Source organism: Mesoplodon mirus, assembly GCF_964341445.2.
Source record: "Mesoplodon mirus genome assembly, chromosome: 5".
In the NCBI taxonomy this organism is placed as follows: Eukaryota; Metazoa; Chordata; class Mammalia; order Artiodactyla; family Ziphiidae; genus Mesoplodon; species Mesoplodon mirus.
The window spans coordinates 21144711-21160139 of record NC_138980.1 but is presented as its reverse complement, the minus strand read 5'-3'; the positions used below and the strand labels follow the sequence as shown (position 1 = coordinate 21160139).

At 35.3% G+C, this 15429-nt stretch overlaps 2 protein-coding genes across 2 annotated transcripts in view; both read left to right on the top strand.

Annotated features, from left to right (window-relative positions):
* Nucleotides 1-15429, top strand: part of LOC309803858 (dual specificity protein kinase CLK4-like) — a gene marked incomplete at its 5' end in the record, with an annotated part of 214810 nt that overhangs the window by 4057 nt on the left and 195324 nt on the right. The window contains one exon of the mRNA XM_082620698.1: nucleotides 939-1025. Within this exon, the coding sequence (XP_082476824.1) occupies nucleotides 939-1025 (87 nt within the window). The remainder of the gene's footprint in view (nucleotides 1-938; nucleotides 1026-15429) is intronic.
* On the top strand, nucleotides 1055-13653 carry LOC309804395 (dual specificity protein kinase CLK4-like; the record flags this gene model as incomplete). Its single annotated transcript, XM_082621743.1, has 12 exons — nucleotides 1055-1074; nucleotides 1116-1251; nucleotides 2301-2391; nucleotides 2788-2854; nucleotides 5807-5923; nucleotides 6016-6182; nucleotides 6389-6483; nucleotides 6734-6863; nucleotides 9639-9721; nucleotides 12537-12616; nucleotides 13339-13429; nucleotides 13513-13653. 12 exons carry the CDS (start codon nucleotides 1055-1057, stop codon nucleotides 13651-13653), a joined length of 1218 nt encoding a protein of 405 aa, XP_082477869.1.

The window sequence follows — 15429 nt, the reverse complement described above, 5'->3', positions numbered from 1 at the left end:
ATAAAAAAATCAAAAAGAAGGTAAGCACTATGGCACCAGATGATGCTGTTTTCCCTGAATTCTTGTTTATTTAACAAGCAGGAGTGACAGGAAATTCAAAATGCAAAGGCAAGTAGGGAGTTGGGAAATCCTAAGCAAGCAATTATAAGAACCTTTTCTCATTTGAGGGGCATATATTTTGGATATTTTTGGCACATGAAGCAGCGTTCAAAAACTGTGTTGACTATTTCTCAGAAAGATACAGGAAGCTCGAAATAGAGGAGAGGAGATGGAATAGGTGGTGTGTATAATAATACTGGCACATACAATAGGATTTAGAATGTGCTCTACAACCATGGCAAATCGTTTTCCTTCTAGGGATCTCAGTGTAGTCATCTGTAAAATGAAAGGCCTGAAATATATTTAAGATTCCTTTTAGCTCTAATACACCCTTCGTGAAAGAACTCTGTGTGCCAGAGATACCTAACTTACATTAAGAAGGAAAGGAATCCTGTTTTGCCTGCCTCATGTTGTGTGTGGCTCTGCAAAAAGGAAGAGAGCTTAGTTACAGATGCATATATCATAAGATTGATGAATTTCAGAAGAGCAGTTTTGTGAATTTTTGGTCTTAACTTTCACCAGAAGGTAAAGGGACACTTAATCAAGTAAACACTGAATATGTTGAATGATTTGACCCAAGGTTTGTTCCTTCATAGCAGTATATATTAATAGAGATATATGTACCCATTTGCTTGTTGGTTAAAGTAAAATTATTTAAGTTTTGTGAGTTAAGTATAAGTTCTAATTCATCAATTTGTATTTTTTTCTTTTATTGAGTTAGCTGTTGAAACCAGGAATTCTTGAGAGAATGTTTTATTTTAACCACGTTAAAATGTGGTTAAACGTTAAAGCGTTCTAGAATGAAGAGAGTAATTTTAAATCCTTTAATGTGTTTGCAGTCATTATTTAGAAGCAAGGTTCTTGAATGAGAGATATTATCAGGACCGGAGATACATGGCTGAATACAGAAATGACTACTGCAAAAGATATGTTCTTAACATTGCTGAATACAGAAATGACTACTGCAAAAGATATGTTCTTAACATTGCTGAATACAGAAATGATTACTGCAAAAGATGTGTTCCTAGACGTTATCACAGAGACGTTGAAAGCAGTTATCGAATCCACTGCAGTAAATCTTCAGTCCGAAGCTGGAGAAGCAGTCCTAAAAGGAAGCGTAATAGACAATGTTCAAGTAATCAGTCACGTTCGGTATGATTGATTTTGTTTTTATTTTGGGTGGATACTTATTTGTGTGTAAAAGCTCTTACTGAGCCAATAAGTTTGAAAAAGTTTATAATACTATATGAATATAATTGTGTTTATATTACTTGAATCCTTAAAGGAAACTTCCAAATTCTTATAACTAATCTGCATTTATTAGTTAGTCCTCATTTGCCCACATTTACTCATTTTCTGCAGACCAGATCATGAGGTTCTTGATTTTAATGTTAAAAATATTTTTATCTTTTATAACATAATCATACGAAAAGATGAAGCACCCATCTTTTCTTTCATCTTAAACATTTTTTACTTTAAAAGAAACCCCTTTCCCAGTACTTGGAGACAAATGTAGAAAGTTGCACTGGTGGATACTTACCCTGTGTATAGCACAATCTGCAATTAGTTCCATTGGAGTTCTGAAAGTGGGTGCTGAAGGGGAAATTATTGTCCAGAAAGCCTGCCTTTTTTTTTCACTCATGAATCTTCACTTGTTTGCAGTAAACTATGAGTTATTATTTTCCTCCCCAAGTTTTCTTCAGTAGAACTATCATTGATTAGATCAAACATTGACATTAGCCTTTATTTTCCCCTTTTATTTTAATAAGTATGTTTAAAAATATTGCTAAGTATCAATTTGAGCTAATCTTGACGTTTTAAAACATTTTCCTGACAAACTAGACATCTCAACTCACAGCATAGGCTATTTTATAACGAGATTAATAGATCATGACATTGCATTCTTTAAATTTCAGACTTCAATTAAGTCAGTATTTTAGAGACAATTGTGTTGTTTTTTCTATTGCCACTTTAAGTAACTTATCTGAAAATCTTGCCATGTTTTTCTTCTGTAACATAAACTGTGTCCTGTGAATCTCTGGGGAGTGAATTTGAACTTGCTCCTGCCAACTCTTCGTGGCCTGGTTCTTATCGGAATGCCTGAATATCTCCCCGCTGAATGAATTGCGTATTCTGCCCTGAATTCACTCTGCTATATTGATTGGCTGGACGATCTTGGTGCTGCCCACTTGCCGTTCCAGAAGAGCCACCAAAGGAAAAGATCCAGGAGTATAGAAGATGATGAAGAGGGTCACCTTATCTGTCAAAGTGGAGCCGTTCTAAAAGCAAGATGTATAGAATATTTTTCAACACTTTTTAAACTTTGCAGACAGAATAATCTTTTTAAGAATAGTTTGTCAGCGGGGGGCTAAAGAACTCTTCATTGCTTTTTTGTTTTGTTTTTTGTGGGTTTGTTTGTTGTTCTTTTGTATTTCTTCTTTTCTATAGAGTTTAAATATTTCTACTCTAAAGTTCCAAAATAATCAGTGGAATTTGAGATTAGAGCAAGAAAGATAGCTATCTACATTATTTTTGTAGCATCTGAAAATCAAATAATTTGAGGGCTGGAACCTTAATTATGCTTTAATAGAGAGCATTTGAAAAAATTCCACACTTAAGCATTCATTATTTGAATAACTGATAATTTGTACTCAGGTACTTACACTTCTTTCTCCCCCCTCACTTTAGATGAAATCGTGAACACTTTGGGAGAAGGGACCTTTGGCAGAGTTGTAGAGTGCCTTGATCATGGCATGTAAGTTTGTTGTTTTTCTTTTTTGAACATTCTGATATTTTTGGTGGAGAAGGATCCATAATTTAGATGAAATGGAATTTAAGTGGTAGCTATGTGTTTTCCTGGGAGGTATAAGTATTCAGAAGTTCTTGAACTGTGTACGATTTATTTACCATAAGTATGGATTTTGACCAAGAATGCTGAAAATGTTTATCAGATGGAGTTCATGGAAATTAATGTCAGTGTTCAAGTGAAGACTTTCCCAGAACTTAGGTCCTTAGCTTTCTATAAGAGATTTGGAGTGCTTTACCCTACTTTTGAATTGCAGAGACAATAAATTAGCATGTCTAATCTTCTTGGTTCAAAAACTTTTATTTCCAAAGGATAATATTTGCACGTTAGGGTTAGCTTCTCAAACTATAAATAAATTATATTACTTGAAGCCTACAGAATAAAGTCCAGATTCTTTAATGAGTTATACTAAACTTTTTGTTCTTTGACCCTCTCTGCTTCATTTTCATGTTTTCCTCTAGGATCTCTATTCTGCGGTTGCAAATTTTTTTGTAAGTGAACGTCTTACAACAGTTTAGTGGAAACTGCACATTTCTAAATTGACATCTATACTTTTCATCATAAAATAGTTGAGGATGTAATTTCCAGCTTATTGTAAATGGTGATTTTTTTTAAAAAAACATATCTCTCTTTCTAAATATGTTTGGGGGAATCTAAATACAACAGCTTGATACCTCCTGTCATCCATGAACAAACTTTTCTTGAATACTTAGAAATGTTTTATCTTGAACTTAACTTTTACTTCACTTTTCATAAAGAATATTATCCTAAGTGTCTTTTATTATCACCCTTTCCTCTCTATGACAAAAATGTGAACATAAAGTAAAATTTTAAGATATTTTGAAATACTTTGACTTAGGAAAGTTGCTAAGAATTCCCATCTATTCTTCACCCAGATTCCACAAATGTTAACATTTTACAGTGTTTAATCATTCTCTATATTTACATGTTATATGTATTTTCAAGTTTTGCCAGCTTATCTACAACCTGATTCACATTTCACTAGTTGTCCCATTGAGGTCTTTTAAAAATTTCTTGAGGTTCCAAGACTTGAGTATTTGAGATATTCCAATGAAGATTATTCAATTGATCAAGTACAAATCTGTTACAAATTTTGATACTTATTAGACCTAAAACATACAATGTAATTGTAAATATATCTTTTATCGAGATGGTTGGGGCCTTTAAAAAAATGAGTTCATGTGTCCATAGATAAATCTTACTGTTTTAACATTAAGTTTCCATTTTTCTTTTTTTTTAATTGACAAGTAATATGAAAGCTTATAAGTTTAAGGTGTATAACGTTGGTTTGAACATTTATATACTGCAATATGATTACTATAGTAGCATTAGCTAACACCATTATCCATTTTTCATTTTTATAGCTATTAGCACTGTTCATTTTTATAGCTTATTAGCAGTTAGAAAACTTGTCCATATGATGAAATAGATGAGACTAGAAGAAGTTTTGTCACAGCAGTTTTATAGTAATTCTTTTAAGTCTTGAGATATATGCTATACATCATAGGGAGATAAATCATTAAAAATTTAGTTTGATGATTATATATCAGCCCACAACTTCATTGGGACCTTGTCAAAAGAAATGAGTTCGGAATAGGTTTGCTATTCAGCCACTAGAAAAATTTTTGCCTCAAAGAATTTTTTTTTCTTTTTTATAAACAGCCTGGGGCACAAACCTTGCCATATTAATTTCACGTGCATGGGGTTCTCTTTTGTAATGTGGGAAGGCCATAGTGAAAAATGCAGGGTTGACTGCTGGCTTGTATTCAAGAAGATCAGGTTTAGAAAAGAGGACAGAAGGAAGCTGAAGATTTGGAAATCCTTTTCCTCAAAATCATTTACGGCTTTTTTTTTTTTTTTTGGCCGCACCACATGGCTTGCGGGATCTCAGCTCCTCGACCAGGGATTGAACCTGGGCCCACGGCAGTGAAAGCTCATGTCTTAAGCCACTGGACCACCAGGGAATTCCCTCTGTACTTTTTAGGAAGTACTACAGATGCCCCGGTCTAAAACACGCTGCCCTACATTGTTGCTATTTATACCTCTTCGCATCCGTGAATGCACTAAACATTTTTTTGGCTTGATGACTTATTGCTGGTGTCTCCTTTGCCAGAATTATCTAACAAACTGATAGTTGTCTTTCTTCTCTGAAGAAGTCTGAGCTCCCCTAACTCTGATGGTTAGGTTCTTTCTTCTCTCTATTCCTTATACCAGGCACTTCTAACCTAATGATAAGTTGTTCAAGTGTCTGTCTTTTCCATTAGACTGTGAGGTACATGGGACAAGCTCTTTTTAACAGTGATTCCAATGCAACATCTGGCACATTCGGTCTAGCCTGGCGAATGAGTGAATGTTTTCAGCAGTAGTATCTTCAAGGTTTATATTTTTATCCTTTTTTAAAAAAAAAACTACTTATAAAATCTAGGTCAATTTAAACTTTTGGAAACAAACATTAACGTTCTTAAGTATTAAGAGAAATCATCACTCTGTATAATGTATATTTTGTCAAAATGTTTTGAAAAAATGTTTATAGATCTGCTATAATATACCCTGAAAGATTATTTTAGGAAAATAGCATAGAGTGATTGGTACTTAACAAGATGATGCTTTAGAGCAGGGGTCCCCAACCCCTGGGCCGTGGACTGGTAGGAACTGGGCCTAACAGCAGGAGGTGAGCAGTGGGCGAGCGAGTGAAACTTCATCTGCTGCTCACCATAGCTTGCATTACCACCTGAACCATCACACCCTCCCCTCAACCATGGAAAACTTGTCTTCCATGAAACCGGTCCCTGGTGCCAAAAAGGTTGGGGACAGCTGCTTTAGAGGATACATGTCTTCAACGCCCTTCTGTACATTTACCATTTTCATTTTGTTTTTAAGGGGTGGCATACATGTAGCAGTGAAAATCACAAAAAATGTGGGACCATATCGTGAAGCAGCTCATTCAGAAATCAAAGTATTGGAGCATTTAAATAGTACTGATCCCAATAATGTCTTGTAAGTAAGAAACTTGGAACTGTGATCCATTATGTTCCATGAAATAATCAGAATTCTGTGAACTGAATTATTTGTATTCGGATCTGTTTCAGCCGATGTGTCCAGATGCTAGAATGGTTTGATCATCATGGTCATATTTGTATTGTGTTCGAACTCCTGGGACTTAGTACCTATGATTTCATTAAAGAAAATAGCTTTCTGCCATTTCAAATTGACCATATCAGGCAAATGGCATATCAGATCTGTCAGTCAGTAAATTGTAAGTATACTTGTTAAATTTTTAAATACCAGTCAATTAAAGGTTTTATTGGACAAGCAACATATCAAACCATTGTCACTAAAAATGCACGTTGCAAGTAAAGATGAAACCACTTTTGATCCCTACCTCTACTACTAATTCTCCTTTCCCCCGGTACAGATTAAATTTGTAAGTGAAACTAATAATGTCTTTTTGTTCTTTTGTAGTTTTGCATCATAATAAATTAACCCATACAGATCTGAAGCCTGAAAATATTTTATTTGTGGAGTCTGACTATGTAGTCAAGTATAATTCAAAAATGGTAAGTTACACTTGTTTTAATTTTGGTAGTTGTCTTTAAAATTAATTTAGCTTGGTGATCCTTGGATGAGGAATTTTACCTTTGAGGCTTATTATATCCTGACGTTTAACCCAAAAAGGGTAATCCTTTGCCTTTCTCATGGGGTTATTTTGAAAATCAAAAAGAGAATTCATGTGCAAGCCTTTTGGATAGTGCTATAAAATATTTCATATCTTTATTGATCTTTGTGTTTACTTAACTGTATCTCTAGAAACGTGATGAACGCACACTGAAAAACACAGATGTCAAAATTGTTGACTTAGGAAGTGCAACATACGATGATGAACATCATAGCACTGTGATATCTACACGGCATTACAGAGCTCCAGAGGTCATTTTGGGTTAGTAGATACCAGACTTCCTGATATTTTAATTGAAAAAGAGATTTTTTGTTCTCTATAGCTTTTATTGGGGGGCAGGTAGTTGGGGGATAGCTGTAATTTTCTTAGCAGTGTACAGAAAATGTTTTCTGTTTTCATAAAAGCTGTCTGGACATTGCTATAAATAATTTTCCTGAGTGGGAAAAATGTGATATCATCTGTAAAGATATTCCAGGTGGTGGTTCTTTTTGAACAAGTCAGTCTTACAAGATCATAAGAGAACAAGCTGTATTGGCTAAGTCCATGACAGCAGTGTGATTTTGAAGCGATGTGGGCACCTCTTTTCGTCTCATCACAAAGCATGGTGCTGGTGAAAATGCTAAAGATTTGGCTGGCAGACGTCTAGATGTAGGGTGGATGGAGGTTAAGAGGAGAAGAAAGAGCGGCTAGTCTAAGAGGAGAGCTTCTTTGATCATCTTTGACATGGGAAAGCATGGAAAGGAAAATTAGTTAAGGTGCAGGGTTTTTCAATATTAATAAAAGGGAACTCAGTGAGGGAGAGCACATCTTAGGCCTCAAAATTTAAAAGTTCGAGACCGAGTCATGTTGATAGAGCAAGGAAGTCAGGGATGGATTTGGGGGCTTGGAGACAGTGGGAAAAATTCAGATCAGGTGATATTGGGAGATAGTTAAATGGTATAAGCATATTACTTTGCCAAAAGTAAGTTTCAACCGAGGTTGGCTAGTAAAACATCTTTGTGGAATCAGTCTTTTCCACTTTTTACCTTTTGTCGAAGAGGACTGGGTAGTTGAGAATATGAGTGTGAAAGCAAACTAATGATGTTTACCTAGAGTAAAGAATTAGTAAAAGGGACAGGAAATTAAGAATAGTTTGTAGTGCTGGCTAGTAGAACTTTCCATGATGATAGAAATGTTGTATATCTGCACTATCCAACATGGTAGCCATTAGTAGCCACACGTAGACTACTGTGTACTTTCAGTATAGCCAGTGTGACTGAGGAACTGAATTTTAAATTAATTAAACTTTTAGATTTAAATAACCACATGTGGCTAGTGGCTACCACATAGGATAGCACAGGTTTGGAGCTCATCTTTGAGATTGATGTTACTAGGATTTCTGCTTAGTATGGTCTGAAAGAAGCTGCTATGTTGCAGTAGTTTAGAAAGTGTATTCATGGTTGAGGACTGAAGCCTGCAATGAAGGTAAAAGAAAAGAGTGTGGGAGGAGATTGTGGACAGATAGGTATTTTCAGAGCTTAAAAAGAGATAACTTGCTGTGTTTTATCAATTTTAAGAAGAAGATTTTTCTCCACATTTTAACATGTGAGGAAACATAAGACAAAACAGCATTTTTTCTTGGTTATTGGTTCATAAAACAGTGGTGTATCTTACAGTTAGTTAATGGCCTCCTCCTAGATTGCATAAGATACAGTGATTCTTAGTAATAATACAGTCCCATGTGTGGCCAGGCTGGGGATAGTTGATATAAATCTGAAATTGGGTTTATTGGTGTTTAGGAAAAGAAATGAACAGATGGGAAGATTAGAAGGGTTCTTTGTGTGTTTGTGAAGTGTTACTCCTGAGGATTAAGGCAGAATTAGGTTGAAGAGGAAGATGTTGTCAGGTGCCACCACTGAGGAGGGCAGTTGGTCTCATGTCTTGGGTGTTGGTAGTAAACAGAAGTTGGTCAAAGTGAATGATGTGAAATTCCAAAGAGTATGAGAGCTGAGCCATAAGAGAATGAGGTAGTTTACAGTCACTTGGGAGAAAGCTGGACTGGGAGACAGGAGTGGCTGGAAAAGAAAACTTTCATCTTAGATCCAAGCTCTATCATTTGCAGATTTTGTATGTGTTACTGTAAGTAGAAACCATGCTCCATTATCCTTTTGTTCAAGTGATAAGTACCATGAGGGTTAACAAAAATGGCTAAATCATAGTCAAGTTCCTTGAATATATTGTTTCTTCCTTTGTCTTTAAATTCAGTAATGTTGCTGAAAGTAATTGAAATGTCTTTTAAAGTAGGTTTTATTTGTACATTATTTTTTTATTAAAAACTTAATATTTAAAAGGTTAAAACATCTGTATGGTTTAGGTTTACTCTTTTCCTTTCTAAATAGATAGAGACTTAAGGCTAGGTGTTTTTTTCTTTTCTGAATAATGTTACTATTGAGAATTCTGAAGGAGAAAATATATGATCATGTATAGACAACCTGAAAGTACATATATAGATACCTCTCTATGTGAACTTTAAATATCTGTATAATTCTGCTTATGGGTGACACTGCTTATAATATCCATTATAATTCTTACATAATTTATGTGACACTACTATTTCTTTTAATAGAAGAAATAAACTCAGATATCAAGCTGATGGTAATTGATAAGGGGTTAGTAACTACACTCTGAGGATAATTATTGACCTATGTTTGCACTAATAAAATGTAAAATTTCATAGAACAACGGTTAAGTGGGTATAACAGTGCTCCTCATTGCACAAGCAATTCAGAGACTATGGACTATTTGCTCACCCCTCTTACTTTCCATAAAATGCCTCCTCCCCCAGGTTAAAATACTGTAAGTTGATACAAGGATATGGAGGACTGTGAAAGCATACTGAATCATGTTTGGTATAAAACTAAAAATGTAAACCCTGAATTTACTATCATCTTCTCCTAAATGGGCTATATAAAGAGAGCACCCACATAGGAAAAGATATTGTGTATTGGCAGTTAAAAATTGTTGCCTAATAAAATGTTTGGTTTTGTTTTTAAATAGCTTTAGGTTGGTCTCAGCCATGTGATGTTTGGAGCATAGGTTGCATTCTTATTGAATATTACCTTGGTTTCACAGTCTTTCAGGTATGTATTTAGTAAATGTTACTTACTGATTCATAATGAGCTTTAATGTTAAAGGCATGTTAAAGTTTTGGTTTCCATATTGGAAAGTTGCCATAGTGTCATTATTCTTAAGATGTAAACTTCCATGTGCAAAATAGTCATCCTTCTCTAAAACCACAGTTGAACGAACTACTCTCAGTGAATGGTCATAATTCATTCTGCATGTGGAGCTTTTAAACACATGGTTCATATTGACTTCATATGATCCATTTTATTGTGATGCTCCTTCATAAATTTACATTAGTGTTACTATGGTCAGTTTTAATTCAGCTCTGGTTATGTTGCACTTTTATTAAAAGAATTCAGAAACAGTAAGTTGTATTAAGCATGTATGACACCCTAGGCACATTTCTAAGCACTGTGTGTATAAAAATGAAAAGACAGCATCTCTCTCCTCAAGGAAGACATACACAGGATAGACATGGGAAAACGTACAGTACAATATGATACTTGCTATAATGGAACAATGTAGAAGGGAACCCAGAAAAGGTGAACGGTTAAGTTTCCTTCGAGAAGGCATCACTGAGGAATAGAGAGTTTAATCCAAGCTATAAGGAAGAGTAAGAGTTTGTCAGAAAACTAGAGTGTGTGATGGCCATATCAGGAAGAAATGGTATTCATAAATGCAAGAGGCATAAAGGAGGCTACTCTAGTTGAGGAAGGATGAATAGTGCTGCTGGAGTGTCTTGGATAAATAGGAAAATGGTGTCAGTAGGCAAGTACTGATTCATAGTGGACTTGTTTGCCATAGAAAGGTATTTGTTTTATCCTAGGAGTCAGTGGTTTCCAAATGTAGACCGGTCTAAAATGAAAATGATTTTGTAGGGTTGCCGTTCTGGCTTTCATTTAGAAATTATCTCTCCTGTTTTTTTTGGTATTAAAATGTTCTTTCTATGCAATGATAATAGTTATTGGCTTACTTGGCAGAACAAAAAGGAGAAAATGTTATTTAGGTCTCTACTTGTTTTCCTCATAATTTTGCTTATGTCGGAAAACTAAAAGTCTTGAAAGCTTCAAGTGGTGTAACCATTGGAGAACTTTAAGAGGGTTGTGATTTGATCAAGGTGTGTTGTTGGATGGGGTGAGGGTGGTTAGGAAGTTCCTGGCTAATACTGTCAAGGTTGCTTTGAGGTTATGGCAATGCAGGATGAGGAGGGAGGAAGCTGTGATGAATTATAAGTCACTTAGGTGGCTGTTGCAGAATATATGTGTTCGCCGCTCTGGGGCACCTCACCAAACTTCTGTCTACTCCGTAGAGATCTGTTAAAAGTACTCTGAGTTTGTAGACAAGTTTGATATCTAGAACATAGCTGTCGGACATTTCTAGGGGGTGGTGTCTGGTTTTGTGGTAGTAAGCTATAGGGTCAAGGAAAAAGTTGAGCACAGTGCATGCTTTCTTCATTCTGACACATATAAAATCCTTCAGATGGTCTTATGATTGTAAATCATTCTGAGACCTTAAGCGTCGATTATTAACTTTGGTTTGAGATGTGGTTTATATTTTAATTCCACCCTCCAAAATAGTCTTCAACTAAGGAACTTTTTGAAGATAATGGAGCTTGTATTATTTATTCCTGTCATGACTTAAGAACATTTTGAAAGCAGTGTGCTAGGCACAGTAGTTAATGGATTTAAAAAGCATTGCACATAGACTCTGCTCTTCAGAGCAAGGATTGGCAAACTATATCCTATCTGATGCCTGCTTTAAAAAATGAAAAAGAATATGTGGTGGAGACCATCTGTGACCATCCAAGCCTAAAATATTTACTATCTGGTCCTTTATAGAAGAAGCTTTCCAGCCTCTGCTTAGGAGTGTACCATTTAGTTTAACAATTTATTCGACTTTAGCCAAAGCTCTGTTACTGTGTAATTTAAGAATATGAGTTTTGACTTGGGTTCACAGCTCAGGTTTCCTCATTGATGAGCTATATGAGCTTGAGCTAGTATCTTAACCTTTTTGAGTTATGTTATGTTCCCACATTCCTAGCTCAAGGTTGTTGTAAGAATTATTGGGACTGTATTTTTATTGTCTAGGATTAGTGTTACAAAGTTGCTATCCATTGGGTAATGGAGGTTAGTTAAGCAACCGATAAAATGAGTAGCCAGGTTATTGGTAATCTTCCCAGTCATCCCTCAGTTAAACAGTGCAAGTAATACAAATAAGGAAAACTGTTCTGTTTTACATTAAACAAATTATTCGAACATTGTAAATCAACTGTACTTCAGTAAAATATACTTAAAAAGTTGTTCCTCAATCAGCTCTACAAACCTTACCAATTCATTTCAGAAATCAGACAATCAGTGTAGCTCATTCAGTTTTATTCCATCTTTGAAGTAGAGTGTAATATAAATTGTATAGCTGTCTAATCTAGTCCTTTTATGGAGACACTATTTTCTTTTTTTTTTCTTAACATTTATTTATTTACTTTTTTTGGGGGGTTGCATTGGGTCTTCATTCCAGCACGTGGGCTTCTCTCTTGCTGCGGTACGTGGGTTTTCTCTCTCCACTTGTAGTGTGCGGGTTCCAGAGTGTGTGGGCTCTGTAGTTTGTGGCTCGCGGGCTCTCTTGTTGTGGTGGGCAGGCTTAGTTGCCCCGCAGCGTGTGGGATCTTAGTTCCCCGACCAGGGAGCGAACCCACGTCCCCCGCATTGGAAGGTGTATTCTCTACTACTGGACCACCAGGGAAGTCCCGGACACACTGTTTTCTTGTGTTATCCTTTTATGTGCGTGTAGGGAAATGGAAAGTGCTAAGTTTCTTTTTCCTATTTTTTTTAGACTAATGATAATAAAGAACACCTGGCAATGATGGAATGTATATTAGGACCCATACCAACACACATGATTCAGAAAACAAGGTATGCTTTTTAAGATTAAAGTCCTTATTGGGTACATGCAGTGGCCTATATTCAAACTATAGAAAACCCATCTTTGTTGTTATTGCTTATTCCAAAGACTGTAGATTTTGAATTCTTTTTCATGAAGTCAAGTTTTTGAAAAGTAATGCAATATTTACTTTGTGATCCAGTAAATAAAGTGGTGTTTTTATACTCAGGTTAACCTTTGCATAAATGTTTTCCTAGGTTGATTTAAAAATAATACATAGAGTAGTAAAAAGAGCTTGATTTTGGAGTCCTATCTAAATTTGAATTCCAGACTGTTGCAAACCACATGTACGTCTTTGGACAAGAATACTATAAGTGGTTTCAAAACATAGCTTCACCGCAGAAGTCATCCAGGGAATTGTTAACGATTTCTAGCCCCATTCCAGATCTAGTGAAATCAGAATTTACAGGAATGGATCTAGGAACCTCTGTTTTTGAAGCTGGCATTGTTTCACATATGGTACAACTTAGGTGGGATACTAAAACTTCAGAGGGTACAAGATTAGGAAAAATACCATATAAGGTATCCGATATAATTATTGCTGAGATTTTTAGAAATTGTATGTTTATGTATATATAGAGAGATGTCTATGGTTCCATCTTTTCCCCCAATCCCCTGTTTGGGGCAGGGTAAGAATGTGGGTTTGGGGTTTCTTTTTTTCTTAAAATTTAATCCAGACTTCTCTTTCCTATAGGAAACAGATGTATTTTCATCATAATCAGCTAGATTGGGAGGAACGTAGTTCTGCTGGTAGATATGTTACGGGACACTGCAAGCCATTAAAGGTAAAACAAAAAAAAACACAAAAAACACCCTGTTTTAACTATTTTTTATTGTCTTTCTTAAACAAAGTCATTTTTCCCCTCAGGAATTTATGCTCTGTCATGATGAAGAACATGAGAAACTGTTTGACCTGATTCAAAGAATGTTAGAATATGATCCAGTGAAAAGAATTACCTTGGATGAAGCATTGCAGCATCCTTTGTTTGACTTATTAAAAAAGAAATAAAATGGAAATCAGTGGTCTTACTATACTTCTCTAGAAGAGATGATTTAAGACTGTGTCAGTCAACTCTAAACATTCTAATATTTTTATAAACCTTAAATTATTTTGTACAGTTAAGTGTAAATGCTGTATGTTTTGTATCAATCGCATAATTATCTTGTTAAGCAAATATGGTCTTGATAATGAATGAAATATAAAAGCTAAAATTAATTTTCCTTTTTTGAGATTAATTACCATTTTTAAAGACCTTTGGAATATCCTTTGTGTCCCGTGATTGATCTTGCCTTTTTGTACATGGAGGTTGACTCTTGGAAGTGATTTTTGTGTTTGGTTTTTTGTTTTTTTTGAGTAAAAGGAAATCTTGACTATTTCATTCTTAAATGAATATTCTTTATTTACCTCAAACTTTCCTTAACTTTAAAAGATTTTTCTGTAATTGTTGAACAGGTAATAAGTATTATTAACTTTAGGTAGGCAGGTATTAGAAACCAAAACCCATAGGAACTGTTTGCTGTTGGAATTTCATTAAATTGTAAGTATTGTGTTCTGTTTCATTGGTTGATGTCAGTGGTGGTAAGTAGCATTCATGGAAAGACATCCAACTTGTGCATTGTAGTAGATTAATAAAACCACATACACACTTCGTTTAAGATTAAAGTCTAACTGGAAAGTGAGCTTGGAAAGTCCTGTTTTCCAATGGTTATTTATGTAGTTAGTCACAAACGTAGAAATAGGAATTCTGATGACTGAGGTTTTTGTTTTTAATGCCAAATCTTCAGGAGTCTAGAAATTGTCCAATATCTGTCTCCTTACCATATGAAGTATAAATACTTAAACCTCAGCCTATGAGACTTTATGGTTATTATTAAACAATTTGTATTTATGTTACTGTTTACTGGAAAACAAAAAAAAAGATGATTTGATCGGAGAACACTTGGGAAGAAAACTGCAGAAGTTTCCAGACCCTGATTGGTTAACATAATGAACTTTTTGTTTGTCTGTAGGTATTTTTTTCTGCTTACCTGTTTACACATGAAAAACTAAGTGGTAGGGGCTTCCCTAGTGGCACAGTGGTTGAGAGTCCGCCTGCCGATGCAGGGGACACGGGTTCGTGCGCCGGTCCAGGAAGATCCCACATGCCGCGGAGCGCCTATGCCTGTGAGCCATGACCTCTGAGCCTGCGCGTCTGAAACCTGTGCTCCGCAACGAGAGAGGCCACAACAGTGAGAGGCCTGTGTACCACAAAAAAACAAAAAACAAACAAACAAACAAAACTACATGGTAAATGTTAATTTAGTAAAATAAAACCCCAAAACTATTGATCAGTCTGCCAGGTAAAAATATTTTTTGTTGTAGAATTCATGATTGCTTATCCAGATAAAATTTTTGTTAAAAGTATTCCCATTTCTGAAGTGCATTACCAAAGATTTGAGTTTCATCTGTATTCTGAACATAAGATGCATGTAATTTTTTGGTATGACAAATGGTGATACCAAGTGGGTTTCTCTACATGATCCGCTGGTAGCATTTGCACATAGAGTAAAGCTATGTTCCTGACGTTGACTAGGAATTTAAGAGAGCTGAAAGAAGTTTTGCCATAGAATCACTGCCTAAATTATTCTTAGGCCTCTGATGCAGTCCACATATAGTTCAACTATGTTATATGTTATAAGGTTTTTTTAAAGGAGCATTTGATGTAAAGAAAAGGTTTTTCCTTAACACAGCAATCTCGTTATAGAGATTCAGAAGTCAGCCATCCTTTAGTTTCCTCTCCATTTC